This window comes from Dermacentor andersoni, unplaced genomic scaffold (assembly GCF_023375885.2).
Source record: "Dermacentor andersoni unplaced genomic scaffold, qqDerAnde1_hic_scaffold ctg00000042.1, whole genome shotgun sequence".
Taxonomy (NCBI): Eukaryota; Metazoa; Arthropoda; class Arachnida; order Ixodida; family Ixodidae; genus Dermacentor; species Dermacentor andersoni.
This window is the reverse complement of record NW_027314756.1, coordinates 1,681,377-1,703,746: the sequence shown is the minus strand read 5'-3', so window position 1 is coordinate 1,703,746 and position 22,370 is coordinate 1,681,377. Positions and strand designations below refer to the sequence as shown.

At 44.3% G+C, this 22,370-nt stretch overlaps 1 protein-coding gene across 6 annotated transcripts in view; it reads right to left on the bottom strand.

Annotated features, from left to right (window-relative positions):
• The window catches only part of LOC140212784 (uncharacterized), a 237,803-nt gene that overhangs the window by 92,081 nt on the left and 123,352 nt on the right, over positions 1–22,370 (bottom strand). For all 6 annotated transcript variants that reach the window (XM_072285779.1, XM_072285783.1, XM_072285780.1 and 3 more), the window contains exons 23-28: positions 22,200–22,317; positions 20,600–20,714; positions 10,781–10,886; positions 8,728–8,781; positions 6,322–6,552; positions 3,621–3,726 (exon numbers count right to left, since the gene is read on the bottom strand). In XM_072285779.1, coding sequence (XP_072141880.1) covers positions 3,621–3,726; positions 6,322–6,552; positions 8,728–8,781; positions 10,781–10,886; positions 20,600–20,714; positions 22,200–22,317 — 730 coding nt within the window. The remainder of the gene's footprint in view (positions 1–3,620; positions 3,727–6,321; positions 6,553–8,727; positions 8,782–10,780; positions 10,887–20,599; positions 20,715–22,199; positions 22,318–22,370) is intronic.

Sequence of the window (22,370 nt, the reverse complement as noted above, 5' to 3'; positions counted from 1 at the left end):
TTTAATGATCTCTCAAACAATGGTACATGCTCATGAGTATGCGTTATTTCGATAATTGTGTGACTAATATCAAGTGCAACTTCGTTTTCCTCACCACGAGTTTCTTTTATCCATGAGAAAACACGGGGAAGGCGGGAGATGGAAATTCAAGACAATGAGCAAAATGAGAACAAGGTGAAAGCAGGAGCCAGTGTTTCAACAAGTGGACTTTTCTTCAAGACGCCTTGAAGAAGACAAGTCCACGTGTCGAAACGTTGACTCCTGCTTTCAGCTTGTTCTCGTTTTGCTCATTGTCTTTTATCCATGTGTATTTCAACAGTGTATGTAAAAATTATTACGTGCAATCCTTGTCGTGTGAGGTTTTCACTCACGCAAGAGCACGCAGTTGATTTCAGGCCAGCCTTCAACCGAACTCTGATTAGCAGTCTAATCTCTTACATTTTGTACAAGTGCTCTTATTCATTATTCTACAATACAGTCACCGACTGATTTTCCGGACTCCAAAAATTCGGACATGCCCGATTATTCGGTCAGCTTCGCAGCACCGCCATTCTCCCCATAGACCATAATGTATAACAACTGCCAAAAGTTCGGACACCTTGCAACCTCTCGTCTGATTTTTCGGACACTTCTTGAGCCAACTTGATCGAGAGCACCATGCACCGACTCTGACCGGTGCATGGTTCGACTTGCTGAACGCCATTTTTGTTTTGTACGGAGCCTCCTTGCTGCCCCATGAAGTGGCGCTACTGAAAATCCCCGCTCATCATCATCGTTGCTGCCTGGTTCGATAGAGTGGCTCTACAGCAGTTCCGTTTTCAGCTTAGTAAGCCATGTCAAGACAATTCAGCAGCTGATTTGTTTCTTCGCGCAAGACGCTGCGAGCAGGCCACGTTTTTCGTTTGTGCGACTGGTGTCGGCACGGTGATGTTTGCTTTGTGTGCTGTGTCGAGGTTTCGGTGATCCAACGCGGCATACGTAAACATCGCGTCAAGGGTCTAATGGCGCCGACAGTGCCCACGCAGACTGCGCTGGGGAATGCCGGCAAGCGGGTGCCGGGAGGCCTAAGATTTGTCGCCTTCCGATGTGCTCCCTACTGATGCGTAAAATGTTCATAGGTGCTGACACTGCTGTATTGACAAGCGCAGAACTCGACGATGGCAAGATCATTCGTCAGGTTTCTGCTGCACCGCCGGACGATGACTCTGAATCGGAAGATGACGCACCATGTGCTACGCTGCCGTCGCATGCGGAGCATGTACAAGCAGTGACTGTGCTTTCAGCCGCCTATAGTGACCGCACGACCCTCTCCGAGATTCAGGCTTATCTGATTGCACGTAAACGGAACAGCGTGCAACGGCGCATTCACGATTTCTTCAAGCCTACTGCCGAGCCCAAATAAGTGCATGGAAATAAAAGATATCATTTTTTTTTCTTAATCTGCTTTTTCAGACACCTGTTTATTCGGACATTTCCGCAGTCCCAGTGAGGTCCGAATAAACGGTCGGCGACTGTATTGCGCAACACTCCCCATTACTGTACAGCACTGTACAGGAACTGAACAAAGCACTCGGATGTTCCATTGCCAGTTGAACGCACACTGAACCACCTCGTTTGAACAGAAATACTGATCGAACACCATAATCAAGTATGAGGAGGCGTCTGCATGCTCTGTGACCTAGCAAGCATTGTTTCGCGAGCCTAAAGAATGCTGTAAAAAAACAAAACAAAAAAAAAAAAAAAACAGGTGCCTGCTGCAATAAGTAAAAACAAATGTTCCCTGTACAACAGGAACTTACCTGTTTTCACATTTTTTAAAGGTACTGTTTTCCCGCACAGCATGAGTATCACTATGGCTAGTACTGACGGCAACAAATCTTCACAATAACTGTTTGCCTGATCTGACCTACAAAAGTTGGGAACTAGGAGCCAGGTGCATATATTGTATATTTCAGATTTGCTTTTACTCTCAGTAGTTATACTAAAAATAGCAAATTATTACTTTTATTAACATTTCTTGAGGTGCTACTTCCAAGTTTCGCATTAGAATTCTAAAGAGCTGTCTGAGCAATTATTACTGCTTTTTATACACTCAAAATATGAGTGATCAGGCTATAATTTTATGTACCATGGTATATGTTGCGACTATAACGTCTTGAAGTAAAACATTAAAACAAAAAAGCTCCGAAAATTAGCACATTTCTAGCATAATGAAAGGGTTGACATTAAAAAGCTGAAGCTTGCTTGTGGGCAGAAAGCCATAAATTGACTTCGCAAAACACAGCCTAGACTATCTGCAGTGCATATACTGTGTGCTATCTGCACACTGTATATGAACGATGCTGCCATGCCTGCATTTCTTTTCTTGAGACTCTCGTTGGCGATGGGACAAAGGATTACCGCCAAATTTCTGACTCGTTTGGCTTTTCTGACAGGTGCATAACCATAGAGTTTTCTTGTGTGTGCGAGCACACACAATTTGATTACGCTATGAAGTGCGTGCCGGTTGCTTTTCTGCAAGTGAGTCGAGCGGCGATTCCTTTGATGTGGACTACGTCTCAAGTGCCGATTTGGTATACAGTATATTTATTCCACTGCATCTACTTTTTTATTCCTATTATAAGTATTTATGCAACCCCATCTGCAAAAAGAAAGAAAGAAAGAAAGAAGAGGAAGACCCTGGGCATTCACATTTGGTAAAAACAATTGACCCTCAAAAGCTTAAACCCACATATATTGGGTGCACATTAGATTTCAGGGTGCGTTAGAATCAGATAAATGCAGCACATATTTCAACAAAGCACAACATACAGCCAGGTTTGGTAAACGAATTTTCCACTATGCTGGCATTGTAAAAAAAACACAAAAATTGATGAGAATGTCACATGTTTTAATCGCATCTGGGTCACCACTTGTGAGAGGACGTGAGGCGAGATGCATTTAGCACTACATTCTTTCTAGACTCTGACGTAGGAAGAAACCAGCCACGGCCTTGACCACAGCGTACAGCTAGCCAGAGCTTTTCGTTGTCAGATATCACTTGCTCATAAACTCTTTTGCCAGGCTGCATGCGAGAGCCATGATGAAGCATGTGGCAGTGTCATGGGAAGTCAAAATAATTTAGCAGTTCAAAAAGATAAGGCGTCCGAGAATTGTGTTGGCGACTGTAATTGCCTATAGATTTCTGTATTCGTGGTTTGATGCTCACATGCTCATATGATAAAGTAACGAACAATCATGTCATAAAATCTCATGCACAGTGGTCATGCATAATCAGGTAAAAATGAAATGTCAATGCAATAATTATGCCGCATGCAATGCATGTTCTTGATGCAAAGTTATGTCATTAAAGTTTTTATCATCACGCACAATGACAAGCTAGCTTGAAACTCGTGCATTTTTTTTGTTCTTTTGTTGATTTCACAAAAAGGGATGCTTTTTTTTTTTTTTCTGCGTGCCCAGTGAATTTAGGTGCACAAAGCTTCAAAGCTATGCCAACAATGAATGTCGCACCACTGAACCAGATGATCATAGAAATGTTAATATTGGAAAAGCCAGTCTTCCTTTTTTTTCCCCTTCACACAGTTGCTATCAAAAATGCTGCAGCTGTTAGTACTCACTGCTGAAGCCTTGTTGACCATGCAAGTTCTCAGTGCTAGGAACCTGAGACACGGGATGTGCTTCGTGACCTTCATAGCCACTCTCCTGGCCATAATGGATTCCAACCTGAAAGATATCCCACATTCATGTTATTATATTGAAATCAAACTCTGTTTTCAACAGCTAAAAGCCCACACCTTTTGAAGATGAATTTGTACGTGAACCGGTGCACATCTGGCCATATACAGTCAAACCTCATTATAACGATGTTGTGTGTGACACAAATACCTTCATTACATCTAATATTCCCGATAAGCATAGCGTATTCATGGCACACCGATATCAGCAAAAAACGCTTCCGATTTACACCACGGAGCCGGGTTCATTTGGCCTGCGACTCAAGACTCATTAAAAGCTGGACTGCAAGGGCACCAGTGGTACCATTTGACGTGGACTATTGATAACTTCACGAGAAAAACTTCTTGGACCCAGCAGAGCACTATCTGGTATGCATACTAAACAAACAAACAAGCACAAAATGGCAGAATGCTGTCCGGAAGGCAAATTCAACAAACAAGTACAGGCCATGCGCGGTGGTGCCGGAATGGATTTGATGATCGCGATGTTGATGTGACCTCACAATTCAGACAAAGCCTCCAAAATCAGCATTTGCAGTTAAATCTCTGGGGTGCAGTGCTGCAACCAAGGCAAGGCCACAGGGATTACCATCTAGCGTGTAATCTTGGAGGCCATACTTGATGTCTCGTTGAGGTTGCGAGAGAAGATAATGGCGGCAGAGTTGGCGTACGCTACAGCCACAGACTGAGTCCGGATAATCGAATGTAGAGCTGGCAGCTGTCCCAATTATCAGTCGTCTTTAAACATTAAAGGAACACTAAAGACAAATACTAAGTCAATGTGGAGTGTTTAAATACCATTCCAGAAACCTCGCAATGCTTGTTTTGTGCCAAGAAAAGGCTTAGTTTAAGAGAAAATTGCATCTGAAGGGTCCGAATACCTTTTTCAAAATTCAAATCTCCCGCCACCCAAATAGGGGAATGGTGACGTTGCATACACCATCACCATCCTTTGCTGCCGTCAGCGAGTAAAATGACACCCGAAACGCCGCTACCGAGCCAAGACAGAGCGGTGGATTCGCCGCTGCAGTTGCTTTTTGGTCAAGTGGCGTAGACCGTTCAGGCATCCCGCGACATCACATGGAAGTTGAATTCTCTGCTACTTGCAGTTTGTGTGAGTTTCGCAAGCCAGCAAAACCAGCACAGCACTAGACAATAACAGAACTAATGAAACATGAAACGTGGGCAACTTGGAGTCGAGCGAAAACGAAACCTTTGGACTGTCCGCGTCGTCGTGAAGGGTAATCTCAATGAGTTCGTTTTGCTAAAAATGAAATAGAACTGGACAAGTAGCATTTTATTTCCTCTTATAATACAATACAAGGATGTTTTTGCAACGAGTGGTTCAGCACTAGTGACAGAATTTAACTGAGGAGTGCTTTCATCATTGGGCAAGTACTTGAGTCGCCGACCAGCAATTTAGACACCAATCAGTTTGGAGACACTCAATTATTCTGACAGCTTTGCAGCATTGCCACTCGTCTCATAGATATAAAGTATAGGGATGCCCGTATAGGGATGACCAACTTTTTAAATGCCTTGCAGCTCGCCATTCTATATTTCACATTCCACCTGCGTGACCATGTGCTAACTCAGCCCCTGAGACGAGCAGAAAGCCAATGTTTTTGTTTTTATAGATTGCCGGCACCTCCTAGAAACGAGACGCAGTGAAGCACTAATTGATTTAGTATATACCAACCTTGCCCAAACCCTGGCACAAACTGCTAGCCACAGGACAAGCCAAACTTAAGTTTTCAAGGCTGACTTTGCATGCTGGTCGCAGATGTCCTGAATGACCAGCGCCTTTTCCTTTACATGTCTGAACAGCAACGAGGTCTCAAACAACGTCACTGTCTGCCGTAACAAATGTTTGTCCCTCAGAAACATCAAGCAGCTTCAAACAGCACAGACTCCATGTGGTCTTGATGTCTGCACCAATGAGAACGATGACGTGAGGAGCGTGGCCAACCTCTGTAGCAAGTTGCTAGGGGACTGAGTTTTGGTGTGTGCATGGATTGTGCTTTTATTTAACTGCAATGACAGCATGACAATCGTCAAACTACAGATTGACTCGGTCACATGCAAGCATATGTGCATGCAGCAACGCATTAACAAACTTTTCTGGAAGGTTGCGAAATCAAGACATCTATTTTCTCTAGAAGCGTACGGTGAGGGGCTAGTTGGTATGACATTATGAGAACAAAGAAAAACTGCGCAAAAAAGAACAAGACAGAGAAAGAACCACACGACAAGGGCGCAGACTCACCTGCTGCGCCCGTGTCGTGTGGTTCTTTCTCTGTCTTGTTCCTTTTTGCACAGTTTTTCTTTGTTCTCATAATCTATTTTCTGGCACATTTTTTTTTTCTCATATGCCTTCAAGGTCAAGTGACATTACTGCGGACAGTGGTTAATATGAGAAAATGCATGAGAATGGTTGGCACTTCCTGCTTGTACATTATCCATTATTTTGGACTCCCAATTATCGTGCCTTTCAGGCAGACTCTGCCAAGTCCATTTTAATAGTTGGTGACTACATCACCATACATTTTTTGACGGCTGCTGGCTACTACTCTTGATCTTGCACCTGAGACATGTTGCTGTTGCCACGTAGTTGCTGATGCAGCTGGGTGACCAGGTGGGCAAAGTTGGCAAGCCACGGGGGCTCGCCCAGTTCCTCCAGCTCGCCTTGGCCTTGGCTGAAGTGAGGGTCATGGTACTTGAGGCGGCTTGCCAGCTCGTACGTCTGGGCTGCCAGCTGCGCCGATTCGCACTGCCGAACCATTGCCTCTGCTAGGACTTCACAATAGTGTAGTGCCTGCAACAACACCCGCCAAGATGGTGCTCGTTCACCTGCTCTCAAATTCCAAGCAATACAATGTGCTTACAACCGTGAAATTGACAACTTAGCAGCCTCTTCAGTTAGGAAGAAAGTTCATATTACACGAAAAGAAAATGAAACATGGACCAAAAATGTGTGGTTAAAACATTTACACAGGTGTCGCCATTTCCATGTGGAAGCCTTGTTCACACCGAGGCCTTGTTGTGAACAAGCCTTTCATGTGGAAGCCAAAACATCTTCTAACCTTTTTTTTTTTTTTAACTTTATTTAGACAGCCCTGTTTCTTTTCCTTGCAATGTGCATTTACAGCAATCTATCACTCCCTGAAAAAGGACACACAAAGAGGACCAGAGTGACCATTTGCATGAACACAAGAGGCAACACTGTACCCAGGCCACAATGTAAAATTAATCGTGCCATTAAAGAAAAGTAGCCGGCCTCTCACTCGCTCCACCATGAATATCAGCTGCACTTGTCTACAGTTCCATTTGGTAAGCATGCCAGGCGATTGTTTGTACACTATGTAAACAAAAAAACTGCCCTGCACTAACTGGACAGTCAACAATGCAAGCCCACCATAACTACAAAGACAGAGTAGAAAAAAAAAGAGCAAATTACACCAACACAGGCACCAAAGCCTTTGGTATCTTCAAGGCCATGATCCTGGACTTTAATGCCAAACAAGAAACTTGCAGGAAGCATCAATTTTTACTATTAAAGTTTTGCCTACCGTATATTTTGGTGTATAAGTCATGGTGTTGTTCTTAATTTTTTGTCAGTGCGTCTTGTAGAACTTATACGTATGTTTTTTTTTTTTTTTTTTCTGAGAAAACTGTTGTCAAAATTATAATGGATGCTATGGCCACACGAAGTGCGCTGGGTTGACCTCCTCTGGCAGTTGCTGCGGATTGTGTGACCGCTATGGAGGTACTGGGTTCGTCTTGTGATTGAGTTGCCGAGCGCTGTGCGAGAAGGACGGAGCAGCAACGCAAGCGGCTGCAGGCCGACCGCGAGTCGACTGAATCCGAAGTCATCACATCTGCAGATCATTTTCAAGTACGGAGCGCACTGCCGCGCAAACTACGCAGTTGCTACCAGAGTAAAATCCACTTCTCTTCTCGCACATGCTGCCTTCCCACTTTCCTTCCCAGTGCGTGATTTGGCTCACCGTCGCACACTTTCATTGGCACATACGGCAAACGGCACGCGGAGACAATGTTATCACCCTTGGACTTTATATGAAACATCGCAACGACCACGACGGCAGAAATGTGCCTGGAAAGTCCATATTATTGCTATCGCAATTTTAAAGGAATTGCACCAATACACTTGCGTGTGACCTGCGTTCACGAAGTGAAATGTCACCGTAATATTTTAAAAATCGCTTACCAAATGTACAGGTGCATCGTATACACCGGTGCAACTTATATACATAAAAAGAAACTGCCATATTGAGGTGGGTGCGAGTTATACAAAAGTGCGACTTATAGACAGCAAAATATGGTATATGTTCCCCTCAAGAGGCACATGTTGAGCAGAAGCACAACAGCACAAGTTATGCACAGAAAAATGTGGTTCAGTTATTTTTAAAAAATAAACTTCCACAGGTATGAACCTTGAGACATACACCACGAACCATGTCCCTATCTTCACTGTGTCTCATACTCTACAAAATACACAGTAGCAGACGAGGAATTAGTTGACTGGGAAGAGGACACTAATCTTTTTTGGTTACACATGACTCAAGCACATGTATCAAGAACAACCCGTGGGAAGTAACAGCACCACGACGACATGGAATTCTTTTTTCCCTAGATGCAAAAACAGCATTTAACTCGTCTGTCTGCACAATTGAGGATAGGGTTAAAATACCCAAAATACCCTTTGCTCACAACCCTGCAAGCTGTGAAAAACTGATTGCAGCAGCCTCACTCAGCACATTGTTGTGCTTTCAGTGCAACACAAGTATTCAAAACTACATTTAAAAAATTTTCAAGCCCTGCCTTAACCCATGACATCTATGAGGCAGTTGCCCTGAACGCGAATGACCAAACACTCTTCTCAAAAAAACGCAGCCTAATATTACCAAGGACTTAATTACCCTTGATGCATTTAGACATGTATTCAAAAGGTTGGCAGGAAAGAACCCACCTCTTGTGCGAAGCCGAACTCAGCAAGCCGTGTGGCATGGAGAAACTTGTAGATCTGCAACAACACATTTGCTAAGACACGTCATGTATTGTAAAACCTTGAATAACACTTTAAATAACACAATTTAAATTCAACACATATGTGCACTGCAAAATACGAAAATGGAATGAGACCAGCACTGGGCTTGCCTGAACAGGTATATTGTGAGCCCTCAAGAAAATAAAACTCTAGTGCGCCACAATTAACATTACAGCCAGCTACAACTTGGCAAACAGACACAAGCACAACTTCTATAATCACTCTAGGTCAACTGGACTACAACTTGCCAAGAACATCCTGTTACCAGGAAGAAATAAGGCACGCGAATCGCTTGTGTGTGCCGTGAGTAACAGCTAAAATTAAATTATGGGGTTTTACGTGCCAAAACCACTTTCTGATTATGAGGCACGCCATAGTGGAGGACTACAGAAATTTCGACTACCTCGGATTCTTTAACGTGCACCTAAATCTAAGCACACGGGTGTTTTCGCATTTCGCCCCCATCGGAATGTGGCTGCCGTGGCCGGGATTCGATCCCGTGACCTCGTGCTCAGCAGCCCAACACCATAGCCACTGAGCAACCATGGCGGGTCGTGAGTAGCAGTCAGATCAGCCATGAACGGCATCTGCACTCTACAAGTGTGGCCGCACACACACTGTGTTCTTTTGCAAGAGGCCAGTGAAGATAGTGGTATGCTTTAAGTCACGATCTAACAACTCTTCTTAAAGGGAGAAGCTCCTCGAAACAACTTTTTATTATTTGTACCAGAGACTTCGAAATTCAGCCAATTAGTAATAATAATAATAATAATAATAATAATAATAATAATAATAATAATAATCAGCCTATTTCATGTCCACTGCAGGATGAAAGCCTCTCCCTCCAATCTCCAATTACCCCTGCTAGTTGGAATCGCTAAACGATTCCAACTAGCGCCAGCTAATTTCCTCATTTCGTCGCACCACCTAGTCTTCTGCCGTCCTCTACTGTGCTTCCCTTCTTTTGGTACCCATTCTGTCACCCTAATGGTCCAACGGTTATCTAATCTGCGTATTACATGACCTGTCCAGCGCCATTTTTTTCTCTTAATGTCAATTAGAATATCGTCTATACCCGTTTGCTCTCTGATCCAAACCGCTCTCGTTTTGTCTCTTAAAGTTATGCCCAGCATTCTTCGTTCCATCGCTCTTTGCGCGGTCCTTTACTTGTTCTCAAGCTTTTTTGTCAGTCTCCAAGTCTCTGCCCCATATGTTTGCACTGGTAAAATGCACTGATTGTATACCTTCCTTTTCAATGATAACGGTAAGCTTCCAGTCATTAACATCATTAACCACTTCCCTCCCAACGATTTATCCTGAATTTTGATCAAAAATAGCAAAATTTTTCTAATGCAGGATGCAATATTTCAACCATTTATGTATTTGTACAAATACCTCAGCCATTCATTGCAAAAATGAAGCTTAGCAGCACTATGTGTACAAAAAAAAATTTAAATATATCATTGACAGTCTGAGGTTATCCTTGGCCATTTTTACTAAAAACATGCAGAAGAATCCAGCACACCCGATAGCACCACTGTATACAGGCATTTACTAGCATTCGATTCGAGTTTAGAATATTCACACGCTTGTATATGAATTCTGGGGTTCTGTATGCAAAAATCACAACATAATTATGCGGCCCGTTGTAGTGGGGACCTTATAATCACGGTGGGGACAGCGGATTAGCTTTGACGACCCAGGGTTCTTTAACACGTGCCTAAATTTAAGTACACAAGCATTCTTGCATTTCATCCTCAACAAGATGCTGCCACCGTGACCGGGATCGAACCTGCAACCTCGAGTTCAGCGGCGCAACCATAGCCACTAAGCTTTCGCAGTGAGTATTCACACACTTCTAGATAACAAGTTAATAATCTAATGTCAGAGTGGGCAAGATGCAGTGTTAAGCTTTACATTTTCAGCATCAGATGCCCAGAAATCAAGTGAGGAGGTAGAGGGGAAAAGCACTTGCCTGCAGGTGTGGCAGCATGTATCCTGCATTGGCCAGGGACTGGGAGTATTCGTAGATTTCGGTGCAGTGGATTGCTTCGTTAGATGCAAACTCCTCAAAAGAAAGCCTGTAGGGCAAGCATTGCTTAAGTGAGCACTCACCACTTCCATAAAAAATGGTGCAATAATGTATGGTCACCATTGCAACAAAGATGCCTCATAAGCTATTTCCTTACCAGCCAGATGTATGTACACAGTCTTGGCAGGTATCCAACTAGTATATGTTTCATTAACAAACAAGGCAAGATCAGGTGCGAGACACTACATTGAAAATACACTAAAACATGCCAATGAAATAACAGATACAGTCGACATTCGTTATAACGAACCGTGATAATCCAGCGAAAAAGGACTGTTGTATCTAAAGTCCATTATCCGAAATTAGGGTTGTGGTATATTGAGAAATTGTGAAACTTCCGCACATACCACTGTGCAACCCGTAAGCGATCGCAAAAACAATAAGAACATCGAAATTGAAGTAACCATAGATCAGCAGGTTTACGCGGTAATTGTACAACCACGCAGCACGGTGTCTCCCTTTCCGCCGATTTCCCAACACTGGATGCTGACAAATGGCAGTTTCCCTATACTAGAGCATATATAAACCTGCGCAACAGCAAGATTAAATGCTGGCACAATGGTGGGGGGCTGGCCGGCCAGTGCTGCCACACAGGCCGCCAGGCCCGAACATGTCACCACCGCCAATGGCAAACATCAGCTACAGTTTGTTCTGCATGCAAAGCAGTGGCTGGTAGTATAAACCAGTCTAAATTTTATCTTTCGCAACCAGCAACGATCACTGTCAAATCTGTAGCATGAACAAGAGCCGTGGTGAAAGGCAAGTTCAACTCGAAGCCCTCGTCTGGCCGCAGCTGCACTGCATGTGAAACGGTTCGACTGCATCAAGCGAGGCCTTGCAATCTGGAGGCCACGAATAGCAGCTTATTTTTTTGTGCAAATTGACGCGATGACAAATCAAGCGTTCTCAAAATGGTGCATTATGCGATTGTCAACAGTTGTTTTTGAAGGTGCAGCAGACCTCTCAGCGTTTGGAGCTGACAGCAGTGAGCGGCGGCGGTCCACTTGCGCGGTTAACATGAAAACACTCTGCGGGCGAGGCATTGCCCGGCACGCTGTTGCGGGAAGCTTGCTGCTAGTGCATTTGTTTTTTAAGAAAACATGCATTTTTGCACATTCCGCAGGGCCGGAAATGGTCGCATGCAATACACTGCCGCATGCATGCATCACAGCAGTCAAATACATTGTACTTTTACGCCATCTAGGCAAAATTTGCCCCAATATTTGTCTGTTGTAGCCGATAGTCTGTTATAGCCAGGTCCATTAAAAGTAGAACTGGTTGTGCTGATAACATAGGCATACCAAAGAATTAGAAGAAGGTTTCTTCTAATGTGCACAATCTCTTCTGCTCAATTGTGCCGTAGAACATGTGAAAGCTGATTTGGTTCCGCGGGCGGTTTTGGCTTCTTGCACTCGCAAAACTGATGGCTATATCGTTACTAATCGCTCAAAAGGCAACCGCCTGTCACTCGCTCGTTTATTGCTCACAGGAGTGTACATACGAACGCCGCCGCCGTGCATACGTTTTCTTTCTTTCTTTCTTTTTTCTTTTTTTTTGGAGACTCGCAAAAGCTAATTGCCTCTGGTTGGTGATAATATGGAGATTAGCGGAAGTTGGTCAAACATATTGCTTTTTTGATGGGCACACAACCACACAGTTTTCTTGAGTGGGCTCACCTATGCAGTTCGATTATGCTATGGACGTAAATATTAGTGTAAGAGACAGGCACACAACCGCACAGTTTTCTGGAGTGCGCTCACCTATGCAGTTCGGTTATGCTATGGACATAAATATTAGTGTAAGAGCAGGAACATTTGAGACTTGCGAAAGATCTTCTCGTGTGTGCATTTTGTAAGCCTTGAACTATGTGTATAACAATGCATCAAAACTTTTTATTCTCATAAGTTTATTTTCTTCTTTATTGTTGTTATCCTTTTTCTTTCTTTCATTATTTACTTATTTATTACACTCACAAACATTTCATTGTACAAGATACGCACAATCTGTATGGTCCCATAGCCAGTGGCTAGTACGGAGCCTATTTCATAATAAAGTAAAACCTCGTTAAACCGTACCCGCTTCAACAGTAGTTTCGTTTTAAAAGTAGTAAAGTCAAATCCCCGACTCAGCGGCCATTGAACATAATGTGTTTTGTAACCGCATAAACCATACCAGCTTATTGCATAAGTATCGGTTAACATGTAGTGTTTCCACTTTTCATCGTGCAAATACAACGGTGCGTCATCTCCATTGGGCGGCCCGGCAGAACAACAAGCCTCAGACACCTGCACAACGGCCTCCAAGCTCCCTGTGCGTTTGCACATGAAGCCACATCAACATCAACATCATTTCGGCGCCGTGCCAAAGAGCGTTGTGGCGTCGTGCAAACGGGAGCTTGCGTCATGCCTAAACTATCATGCCATGCTATCGAACGTGACGCGAAAAGTCGACGCTGGCACGCGACATGGGCCTACTGTTGACTACGGTGTGTAGCAGTTGGAATGCGAAGAGGTTGCTCGGCAGCGCTGCTGTGACCGCGAAGAGATGTCGGCTACGAGGCCAGACTTTTCACCATCGTTGCCTCTGTTGTTGCAGAAATGTCGCCTAGTGACAATGATAAGGATGACACGGAAAGCGACAGCATGGGCGATTCAAGCCAGACAGTGGCAGAAGCTGCGCATTACGTCAGCCTCATGAATGCAATCGTCGTGACGAGAATAGCACCCCGCAATGAAAAGGTACCCCGCAACTTCTGCAATGCTACCGCACCTGTGCACGGAGAACATGCAATGCCAATGAGGAATCTGCCGTGCGAGTGTTTGCCAAGAAGAGGGAGCTGGCTGAAAAATTGGCTCACAGCTTCAGCAAGTTTGAGGCCCCTGTCGTTGCTGCTAGGCCGCCGCGACATCAAGCGAAAATAATATGTTTGTTGCGCGAAGTAAATAAATACTGCACGTTTTTTTTCCCTTTCATCGCACTCTCTCAGAGTTCCGTTTTTGACAGGTAAGTGGGCGATGTCATGCTATTTCGGTTAAGCAGTACTACCGTTTAGTACTTTTTCCGAGCTCCGGCCAACTTCGGTTTAACGAGGTTTCACTGTACATCGATTTGCAAAATGAAAACTTATTGTATAGAGAAGTCCTCTTATAACGATACCACACATAAGGATATATCGGTTATAACGATGAGCTGACTTCAGAGTATCAATTTATGCATTAGGGCTATGAGCAAAAAAAAAAAAACCTTATATAAAAAATATGCTATTCACCGCATATCGGATATAACGATCAAAATTCTGCCTTTTGGGCAGCGTTTTCCATGCAGAATGATCGTGAAATCTGCTTTTTTAAGTTCCCCTTAACCGAGACAGGGCGAAAAGTTTGCCTACGCAAGTTCGTATCTGCTGGGCCACTACCGCGCAGCGCGTCCCGCCAGCGCGCCGATTCAGAGCATAGCAAGATGGCGCGGCATGCCACAAGATGGCGCCAGCTGCTTCGCGTCCGCATCGCTCACCTGCGACGCGGACACGTCACTCGCTAGAGAGAGAGAAAAAAAAAATGAGAAGCAAATTGCGCCTGCACTCCCTTTCTACAATCTCTCTCTTCCTCAGGGAGCGAAGAAATGAGCCACGGAAGCAGCAGTCGGTGTGCCGACAAAGCGCAAAGCTACGTCACTTGGGACGAAGCTGCAAATTTTGCAAGACTCGCGCAGTCGAGGACATAGACGATTCTGAAAACCACAAGCACCATGATCATGAAGGCTAGAAGGCATCGTTCTAAGTGACCATGCCGATGAACGGAAACGGCGGGCTTTGTGCTCTAGGGCGACACCCCCATGTGTGAAAACAACACGGTGGCAGCCGCTGACATGGAGCATGTCGCTACTAGGAGCATGTCGCTACTGGTGATAAAATAGGTGGTGCTTCGATGGAGAAGTTTTCGAGTGCAGGGAGCGCTGCATCGTTCTGCAAAGAATCTCCGACAGGGCGACTGTGGTCGCAACAGACGGCGGCGTTGTGCAACGGAGGCAACGAGGTTGACAGTGGCCCGTCTTTGAAGCTGACCCCAATGTTTACGCAAAGTGTACTGTCACCGATAGAGTCACTCACTGATTTCACGCACGCTAAATTATAGCCGCCACAGTTCGCGCAGTCACTGGACGCGATGTAGTTGTGAACCTGAAACTTCCGTGAAAGCAAGTGCAGATTTCTGACTATTTCAGTGCACCTAACGCTTGACACACTGTTTAGAGGTACGTGTATAAATAAACATCTTACTTTTCACAGCCTGGTTTCTTCTACAATGTCAATTCTTTATCGTAAGTGGCAATTTTGGTTTCGGAGCTTAAAAGGTATGTTTGGCAGCCTTTTTTTTTTTATGCCAGTCCAGATATAGCGATGATCGGTTATAATGATCGTATTTTATATCGTTATAAGTGGACTGCACTGCATAGGTATTATTATTAGTTTTTTTGAAAAGTTAGCAAAAAACAGAAAAATTGCAACACTTCGCAGTAAACACAAGAAAAACTAGATGAAATAATAGTTGTACGTGGTTTAACAAAAACAGAACATAAAGATCAGTTTAAGAAGCAGAGATAACTTCAAAATAATACTTTATCATTGTGCTCAGCAAGTTCTGCGAGTTCTTTATGTAATGCGGAATACCATTCCATACCTTCGCTCCAGCATACTGTAGCAGTCGTTTGCCATAGGCATTTTTTATTGGCAGGATATTTAAGTTACCAAAAGTTTGGTTTCAAGTGTGGCACTGTGGGGTGCAGAGTAACGAAATAGAGAATGGCTTGTTGCATCTTATAACATTGTTAATACATGTGGCTAATTGTAATACCCGTACGAAATCAAAAGGCAACATTTTTAGCATAGAAAACAGGGGTTTACTTAGTTCATAGTATCGCGAGAAAGTTATCGTACGTATAGCTCGTTTTTGCAACCGCCGTACTCGTTCAAGGTAGAAGTTATATGTCAAACCCTAGGATTCTACACAGTACAAAAGGTGGCAGTTCACTAAAGTATAAAATGCGGAGTATTGACACGTCAAAGTATTCACAAGCTTGCACGAGGGCATAGCAACTTGAAGCTAATTTAGAGCAGACACCATCTAGCTGAAGCTGCCACATTAAGCAGCTGTCTAGAAGGACACCAAGGTACGAGAACAAGTCAGTACAATCAAGGGGGCAATTATTAATATGTAACATTATATTATTATGTGGAGCAGTACTATTTTGGGAATCGAATACCATGCATTTAGTTTTATTAGGATTAATGGTAAGTTTATTAGCCATAAACTAATCAGCAGTTCTGGCTAGATCACTATTTATTTTTTCTTCTATATTTGAAATATTTTCTCCGGTAATAATAAGGGCGGTGTCAGCATACATAAGCATTTTGGAAGTGGTTAACTAGCTTGTGGTAAGTCGTTTATGTATAGCAAGTAAAGCAACAGACCTAATACCTAACCTTGTGGCACACCTGTTTGTATGGAAGTAATGTTGTTAATTATTACCATTTATGAATAAACAGTACATATACACCAACGCAAAATATCTTTTTCTCACTTTATGGTCAATCTAGAAAAATTACAGTAAATTTTTTTCGAGACAGGTGCCTCTGATGAATTTAAATCAGCAATAAAAAAATTGATATGGCGAAAAAGATCGACCCTAATAGGGTTAAAATATTGCGATGATCGACACTGTGGGGACGAGAGGCTCGCTTTCGCTCATCGCACAGCTCGACACGTGTAGCACACAGTTTCACAAAGTGCAGATATATGCGTGCAATCTTTGACTCTGTAACGCTGTCAGATTCGGCTGTCATGTGCAAATTCAGTTTGGAGCTTTCTGCCTACACACAAGCTTTCATCATTCCACCTAGTAAGCACATAAGAAACTTTCACGAAAATGTTTGTGGTAGTTGCCAGCATGTCACCCTCGGACCCAATGTCAGCTTTCAGCCACCAGTCTAGCCTGTGATCTCACACCCAATCACCAAAGCGGTTTACTAGCGTGAACAATACGTATTGGAGGTCACCTTGCCACAACAACCTACTGCTCGCCACCATGTCAGCTGGCAGCAAAGTTTTGTCACAGTTTCAGTTGAGGCCTCAGTTGAAGAAAACATTGTCCTAGTTTGGGGAGCAAACGTTGGAGCCTTGTCAGTGCATTTTCTCTACCATTAAGCTAACAGGAAGGATAGCCGATAGCAGAGCAAGGCTGAATTAAGCGTGATCGACAAGTGAAGTGCAGGGACAGTGAATATCAGCCTGCATAAATGATTTGATATATTATGCAGAGATAAATGTGAGCTGCACAGTCCATAGTTTTTCCTCACAGAAAGCGATCTGCATGGGTCAGACTTAAAGAGGCCCTGCAACACTTTTTTAAGGCCACTACTTTAGCCCTAGACTTTTTGTTAGCCTGTCAAAGAACTAAGAGAAAAAGGAATTACAGTTAAACCTGGATGTAACGAACCTATATGTAACGAATTCCTGGATTTAACGAAGTTTTTGAATTCCCCAACGCTGCCCCCATTGAAGCCCATGTATTTTCGACCTTGATGTAACGAACGCGTTGCGGCGGTTAGCCTTGATGTAACGAACTCCCAAAGCTGATCAGTCATTACTTTTAGCACTTTTAAGGAAAATTCGGCCGAAGAAATGCTCTAGATTATTGAATATTAATGCTGTAAGGAGCCAGCAGCTACGCGAACGCCAGGGATTGCCGCGACCGAGCAAAGTTAGCGATGATGATGATGATGATGGCTGCAACTAGCGCCGCTCCGTGCCTAACGTAGCAGTCTTTTCAGGCTTTGCTTGTCTAGCGTGGCACCAGGTGGCATTGGTATCGGCAGCTGATTTCTCTTGCAGAATTATTTTGTTTCGTATGGATTTGAGGACAAGCATTCTTATTTTGTGATTTTCATTTGTTTCAACGGCTTAGACACACTTATGTGTAAGAATTCACTTGAAAAGCAACGCTGATAGCCGGTTCTTTCATTGCCAAGGCGCCGGAAGGGAGAGGGGGAGGGACGATGATGAACGATATCCGTCACTTTTTTTTTCTTTCTCTATGGATGCGTTGCATTCGCCATCTTGAGTGTTGTCCTGCGTTCTGCACGTGTGCGTGTGTCAACTGTGCTCTGGTACTGGTTTGTCCGACTTGTTTTGGAGGTGCTAGGCCTGCCTGTCGGCGTGTAGTCGTGCGTCTCCGCTTCTAACTGCGTCGTCGGTTGGTCGTGATGAGTTCTACTGCCAGAAAACGAAAAGTTCTGTCTTTTGAAGACAAACTCGCAATTTTAAATGCAGTCTCCGCGTGCGAGAAGAAGAAGGACGTTGCCACCCGTTTCAGCATTCCAGCGAGCACACTATCAACGATTTTGAGTGCGGAACACAGCATCAGAAACGCAGTGGAGTCGGGAACAAGCTCGAAGAAAAAAAGACTGAAGCTGTCCACATACACTGATGTGGACAAGGCAGTGTTCACGTGGTTTTTGGACACGCGAGCCAGAAATGTACCCATAAGTGGCGCGATCTTGCAACAGAAGGCAAAGGATTTTGCGTGTATCTTGGGTCATGACGATTTCAAGGCAAGCAACGGGTGGCTGCAGGGATTTAAGAGCCGGCACGGTGTCGTCGGAAGAGTAATCAGCGGCGAATCTGCCTCCGCAGACAGCGATGCTGCTGCTTCGTGGGTGGCTGACAAGCTGCCTGGAATCCTGAGTCGCTTCGAGGCGGCTGATGTCTACAATGCCGACGAGACAGCTCTATTTTATCAAATGCTTCCGGGCCGCACGCTAGCGTTAAAAGGCGATGACTGCCGCGGTGGAAAGCAGAGCAAGCTCCGCATAACGATTCTGCTGTGTGCCAACCTCGACGGCACAGACAAGCGAGTCCCGCTAGTTGTCGGCAAAAGTGCCCGTCCCAGGTGTTTTAAGGGAACGAAGCGTATGCCCGTGAAGTATGTGGCGAATTCCAAAGCGTGGATGACTCTGCCAATATTTTCTGAGTGGTTAAAGGAATTTAACCAGGACGTCAAGCGGCAAGGCCGTCAAGTTTGCCTACTGCTGGACAATTGCTCGGCGCACCACGTTGAGGGCCTGCAGCTGTCGAACATCGAACTGCATTACTTCCCGGCCAACTGCACGTCCCTAATACAACCCCTGGACAAAGGGGTCATTAACAGTTTTAAATGCTGTTACCGGCGCCGACTAATCCTGAAAATACTTCTCGACATCCGTCTGGAACGGGAGATGAAGATCGACATTTATCAAGCAGTCGAGATGCTTGCTGCCTCCTGGCAAGAGGTCAGGGCAGAAGTTATCGCGAATTGCTTTTTAAAGGCCGGAATAGCCAAAAACGCACGGGCTGGTGCCGACGAGGAGGAGGAAGACTTTTCTACTCCGTCCAATGTGGCCGAAGCGTGGAACGAGCTATGTACTAACGGTGGTGTACCCGACGACGTTGAACTGACTGACTTTTTGTTTGCCGACAACGCCGCCGTGACTACAGAAGAAATGTCTGATGCAGCAGTAGCTGAAAGCGTGCAAAATCCGGATGGCGGTGATGATGGTGCTTGTGAGGCAGATCCGTGTGACGTGCCTACTGCAAAGGAGGTGATGAACGCAATGGACGTTATGCGCCGTTTCGTCGGCTCGCTCGACGATGAAGGAGCTCTACACGATTTAGCCTCTTTGGAGCGGCGTGTTGTGCCTACACTCGTGCCGAAGAAGCAAGCGGAAATTACGCAGTTTTTTAGTGTCAAATAAATGATTGACGGGTGAGTTCACCTTCACGGATATATTGAGCTATTTGGTTTCGTTTCTGCATCCTTCGTACGAGCCTTCACGCGAAACCTGCATGTAACGAAAACCTGCATGTAACGAAAAATTGCGAGCTTTTGTCAACTTCGTTATATCCAGGTTTAACTGTATGACAATGCACACAAACCGAAGTTATCGGTTGCAGAAAATGCGAAATACAAGCAAGAAGACTGTTACTCTCAACTCGAATTTTCACAACTCTGAATGACCCATTTCACTCTCACATGGCATAATACTGCGGTGCACAATAGCAGCAGGAGATCGATTTTACATAGCAAAAGTTGGAACACCATGGCCTCCACAATCGGGCGTTACCCAGTGCGATCCTGGAGGCCATGGAATCACTTCTATGATTACAACTAGTGCGAGATGAATGCTGGTGTGCAATGTGCTTGGTATGCTGATGCATCATTCCAATGATTACAACACCTTCCTTGTGGCTGTGTGTGATAGTAATTAGGCGGCAATTAAAATGGCTGTAAAATATAATGGCACAGTTCTTTTCGCAATAGTCACAGTTTTGTGCAAACACAATCGCACATTACCTTTTTAACCATTGCACCGCACAAAGAGAACAAAATTTCTGCATCGTGATGATGCAATTGGTACAGTCTAACAAGCTTTCTTGGGAGCTTATCAAGCTCCCTTAATGCCATCATGAATCTGAGGCTATGCTAGCCACAGCCTCAGATTCGTACTTAAAACAAACAGCAATTACAGCCATTTCTTCTTTTTCCTGGAAAGACAAAAATAAATACACCCTGCAAATGATTAAGTATGGCACTTTGGTTTATAAGTCATATGGAACTTGCACTGAGCCTGGGAAAGTTTTGTAATGGCAGTAAAGAAAAAAATTTACACACGTGTGGTGGCTGGATCCAAGCAGCACCATTTTGCTTGACTTGCAGGCGTATGTGCCAAACTCCACCTGGGCCATCAGGTAGCAGAAGTGCGCTGCTGAGAGGCAACCACGACTCGCTGCATTCAGAGGAAGATAAGGACAGGCACCGTTAATTAATTAATTCATAAATGCACTCCTCAGGAAGTGCACTACCCGTCCCGCGACAAGTGGGAATCAAGGAGTGAATCAAACATGCAACTTCCTCAGTGTGGTGATGGCACCACCAACATATACCGTACTTACTCGCGTAATGATAGCACTTTTTTGTCAAAAAAATTGACGCAAATTCAGGGGTGTGATCAATACGCGGGTTAAATTTCCCGCGAAAAGAAATTTCTTTTTTTTTTCATCCCGCATTTGCTGCGGGATGACAACAGGTCAACAAACAGGCAGCTTCTGCTGTAACAGTGCGAGACACCAAAACAAAAATGGCGGCCAATGGAGCAAGCCGAACGCGCCGAACGAAATTTTTTTTTCTTCTCGTGAGTACATTACGCGCATTGAAACAGTTTTTTCCGTATCAGTAATGAATAATATCATTAATATCGGGAAGTCTGCGACATTAACGTAGCCATGTCCACTTTGAGGGGACAAAAATAGAGGTGGGCGTGCTTAGGTGCCAGTGACATAGAAACACATGGTGGTTTTGCTGCAGAAACTGCAGCATTTGTCTTCACTACTATCCTAATACAGCACGTTTCGGTGGGCGAATATCTTAGCTGTGTTACAAGTGTCGGCGTATGAATAGGGTACAGTTCTGACGTATCAGTGTAAACGTGGCTATTATCATTGCCGCTCACGATTTGTTGCGTGCCCACGAGTGCAGACGAGAAGAATCGAAAGGCAGCTTTTTTGTTGTTGTTGACCACAACCATGATAAAGCCGACAAATAATAAAGCCAAGGCAAGTTTGGTTGTAGCTTTCTTTTTTTCATGGAAGTGCGAAAAGTGATGAAAGGAATGAAATGGGGCACCTGCTTAAGAATTTTTGGTGCGTGCAGACCACTTGGTATGTCTCGAAGAGTCGTTCGTGTAGCATTCGAAGCATTCGACAGATGGTAAGCGCGATCATCATTAGCTAGACGTGGCACACGACATACCGCTGCGGCAAGTTCAGGGTGCGATCATTACACGGGAAAGAAAAAAATCGAATTTTGACGACAAAATTCTGAGGTGCGATCGTTACGCGAGTGCGATCATTATGCAAGTAAATACGGTATATTAGTGCTGCATACTTAGACATATTAAGTATATTTTACTTGCAATATTATGCATCTTTTCTCTCGCAATTGCAGATTCCTTTCAAGACAAAAATAAATTCTTGACCTAATCAAGTTGCATACAAGAGTGCAAATCAAATATGTATAAGAAACAAAACAGGCAGGATGAAAGCAAAAATACACAAAAATACGCGGCAACCTACGCTACACGCAGTCTGTGCTTAGCCTACTTACCTAATACAAGGTTTTTTTCAAAGTTACAAAATATCATAGTTACACATGCTAAGAGTTATGCAAAAGATGGAAGTCACAAATTTGCACTTCTAGACTTCGCGACACTCACCAAGCACATCCCCTAAGGTGGTGATGCTCCGAGCATCCACTTCTGGGCGTGACGATGGGTTGGACAGGATCATGGCTAAATGGGGCCGCCAGTCACCCCACTTTTCATCCGCTATGCACTGCACATATGCATGGATACACTTACTTAGGGCACACAATCACCGAAGACATT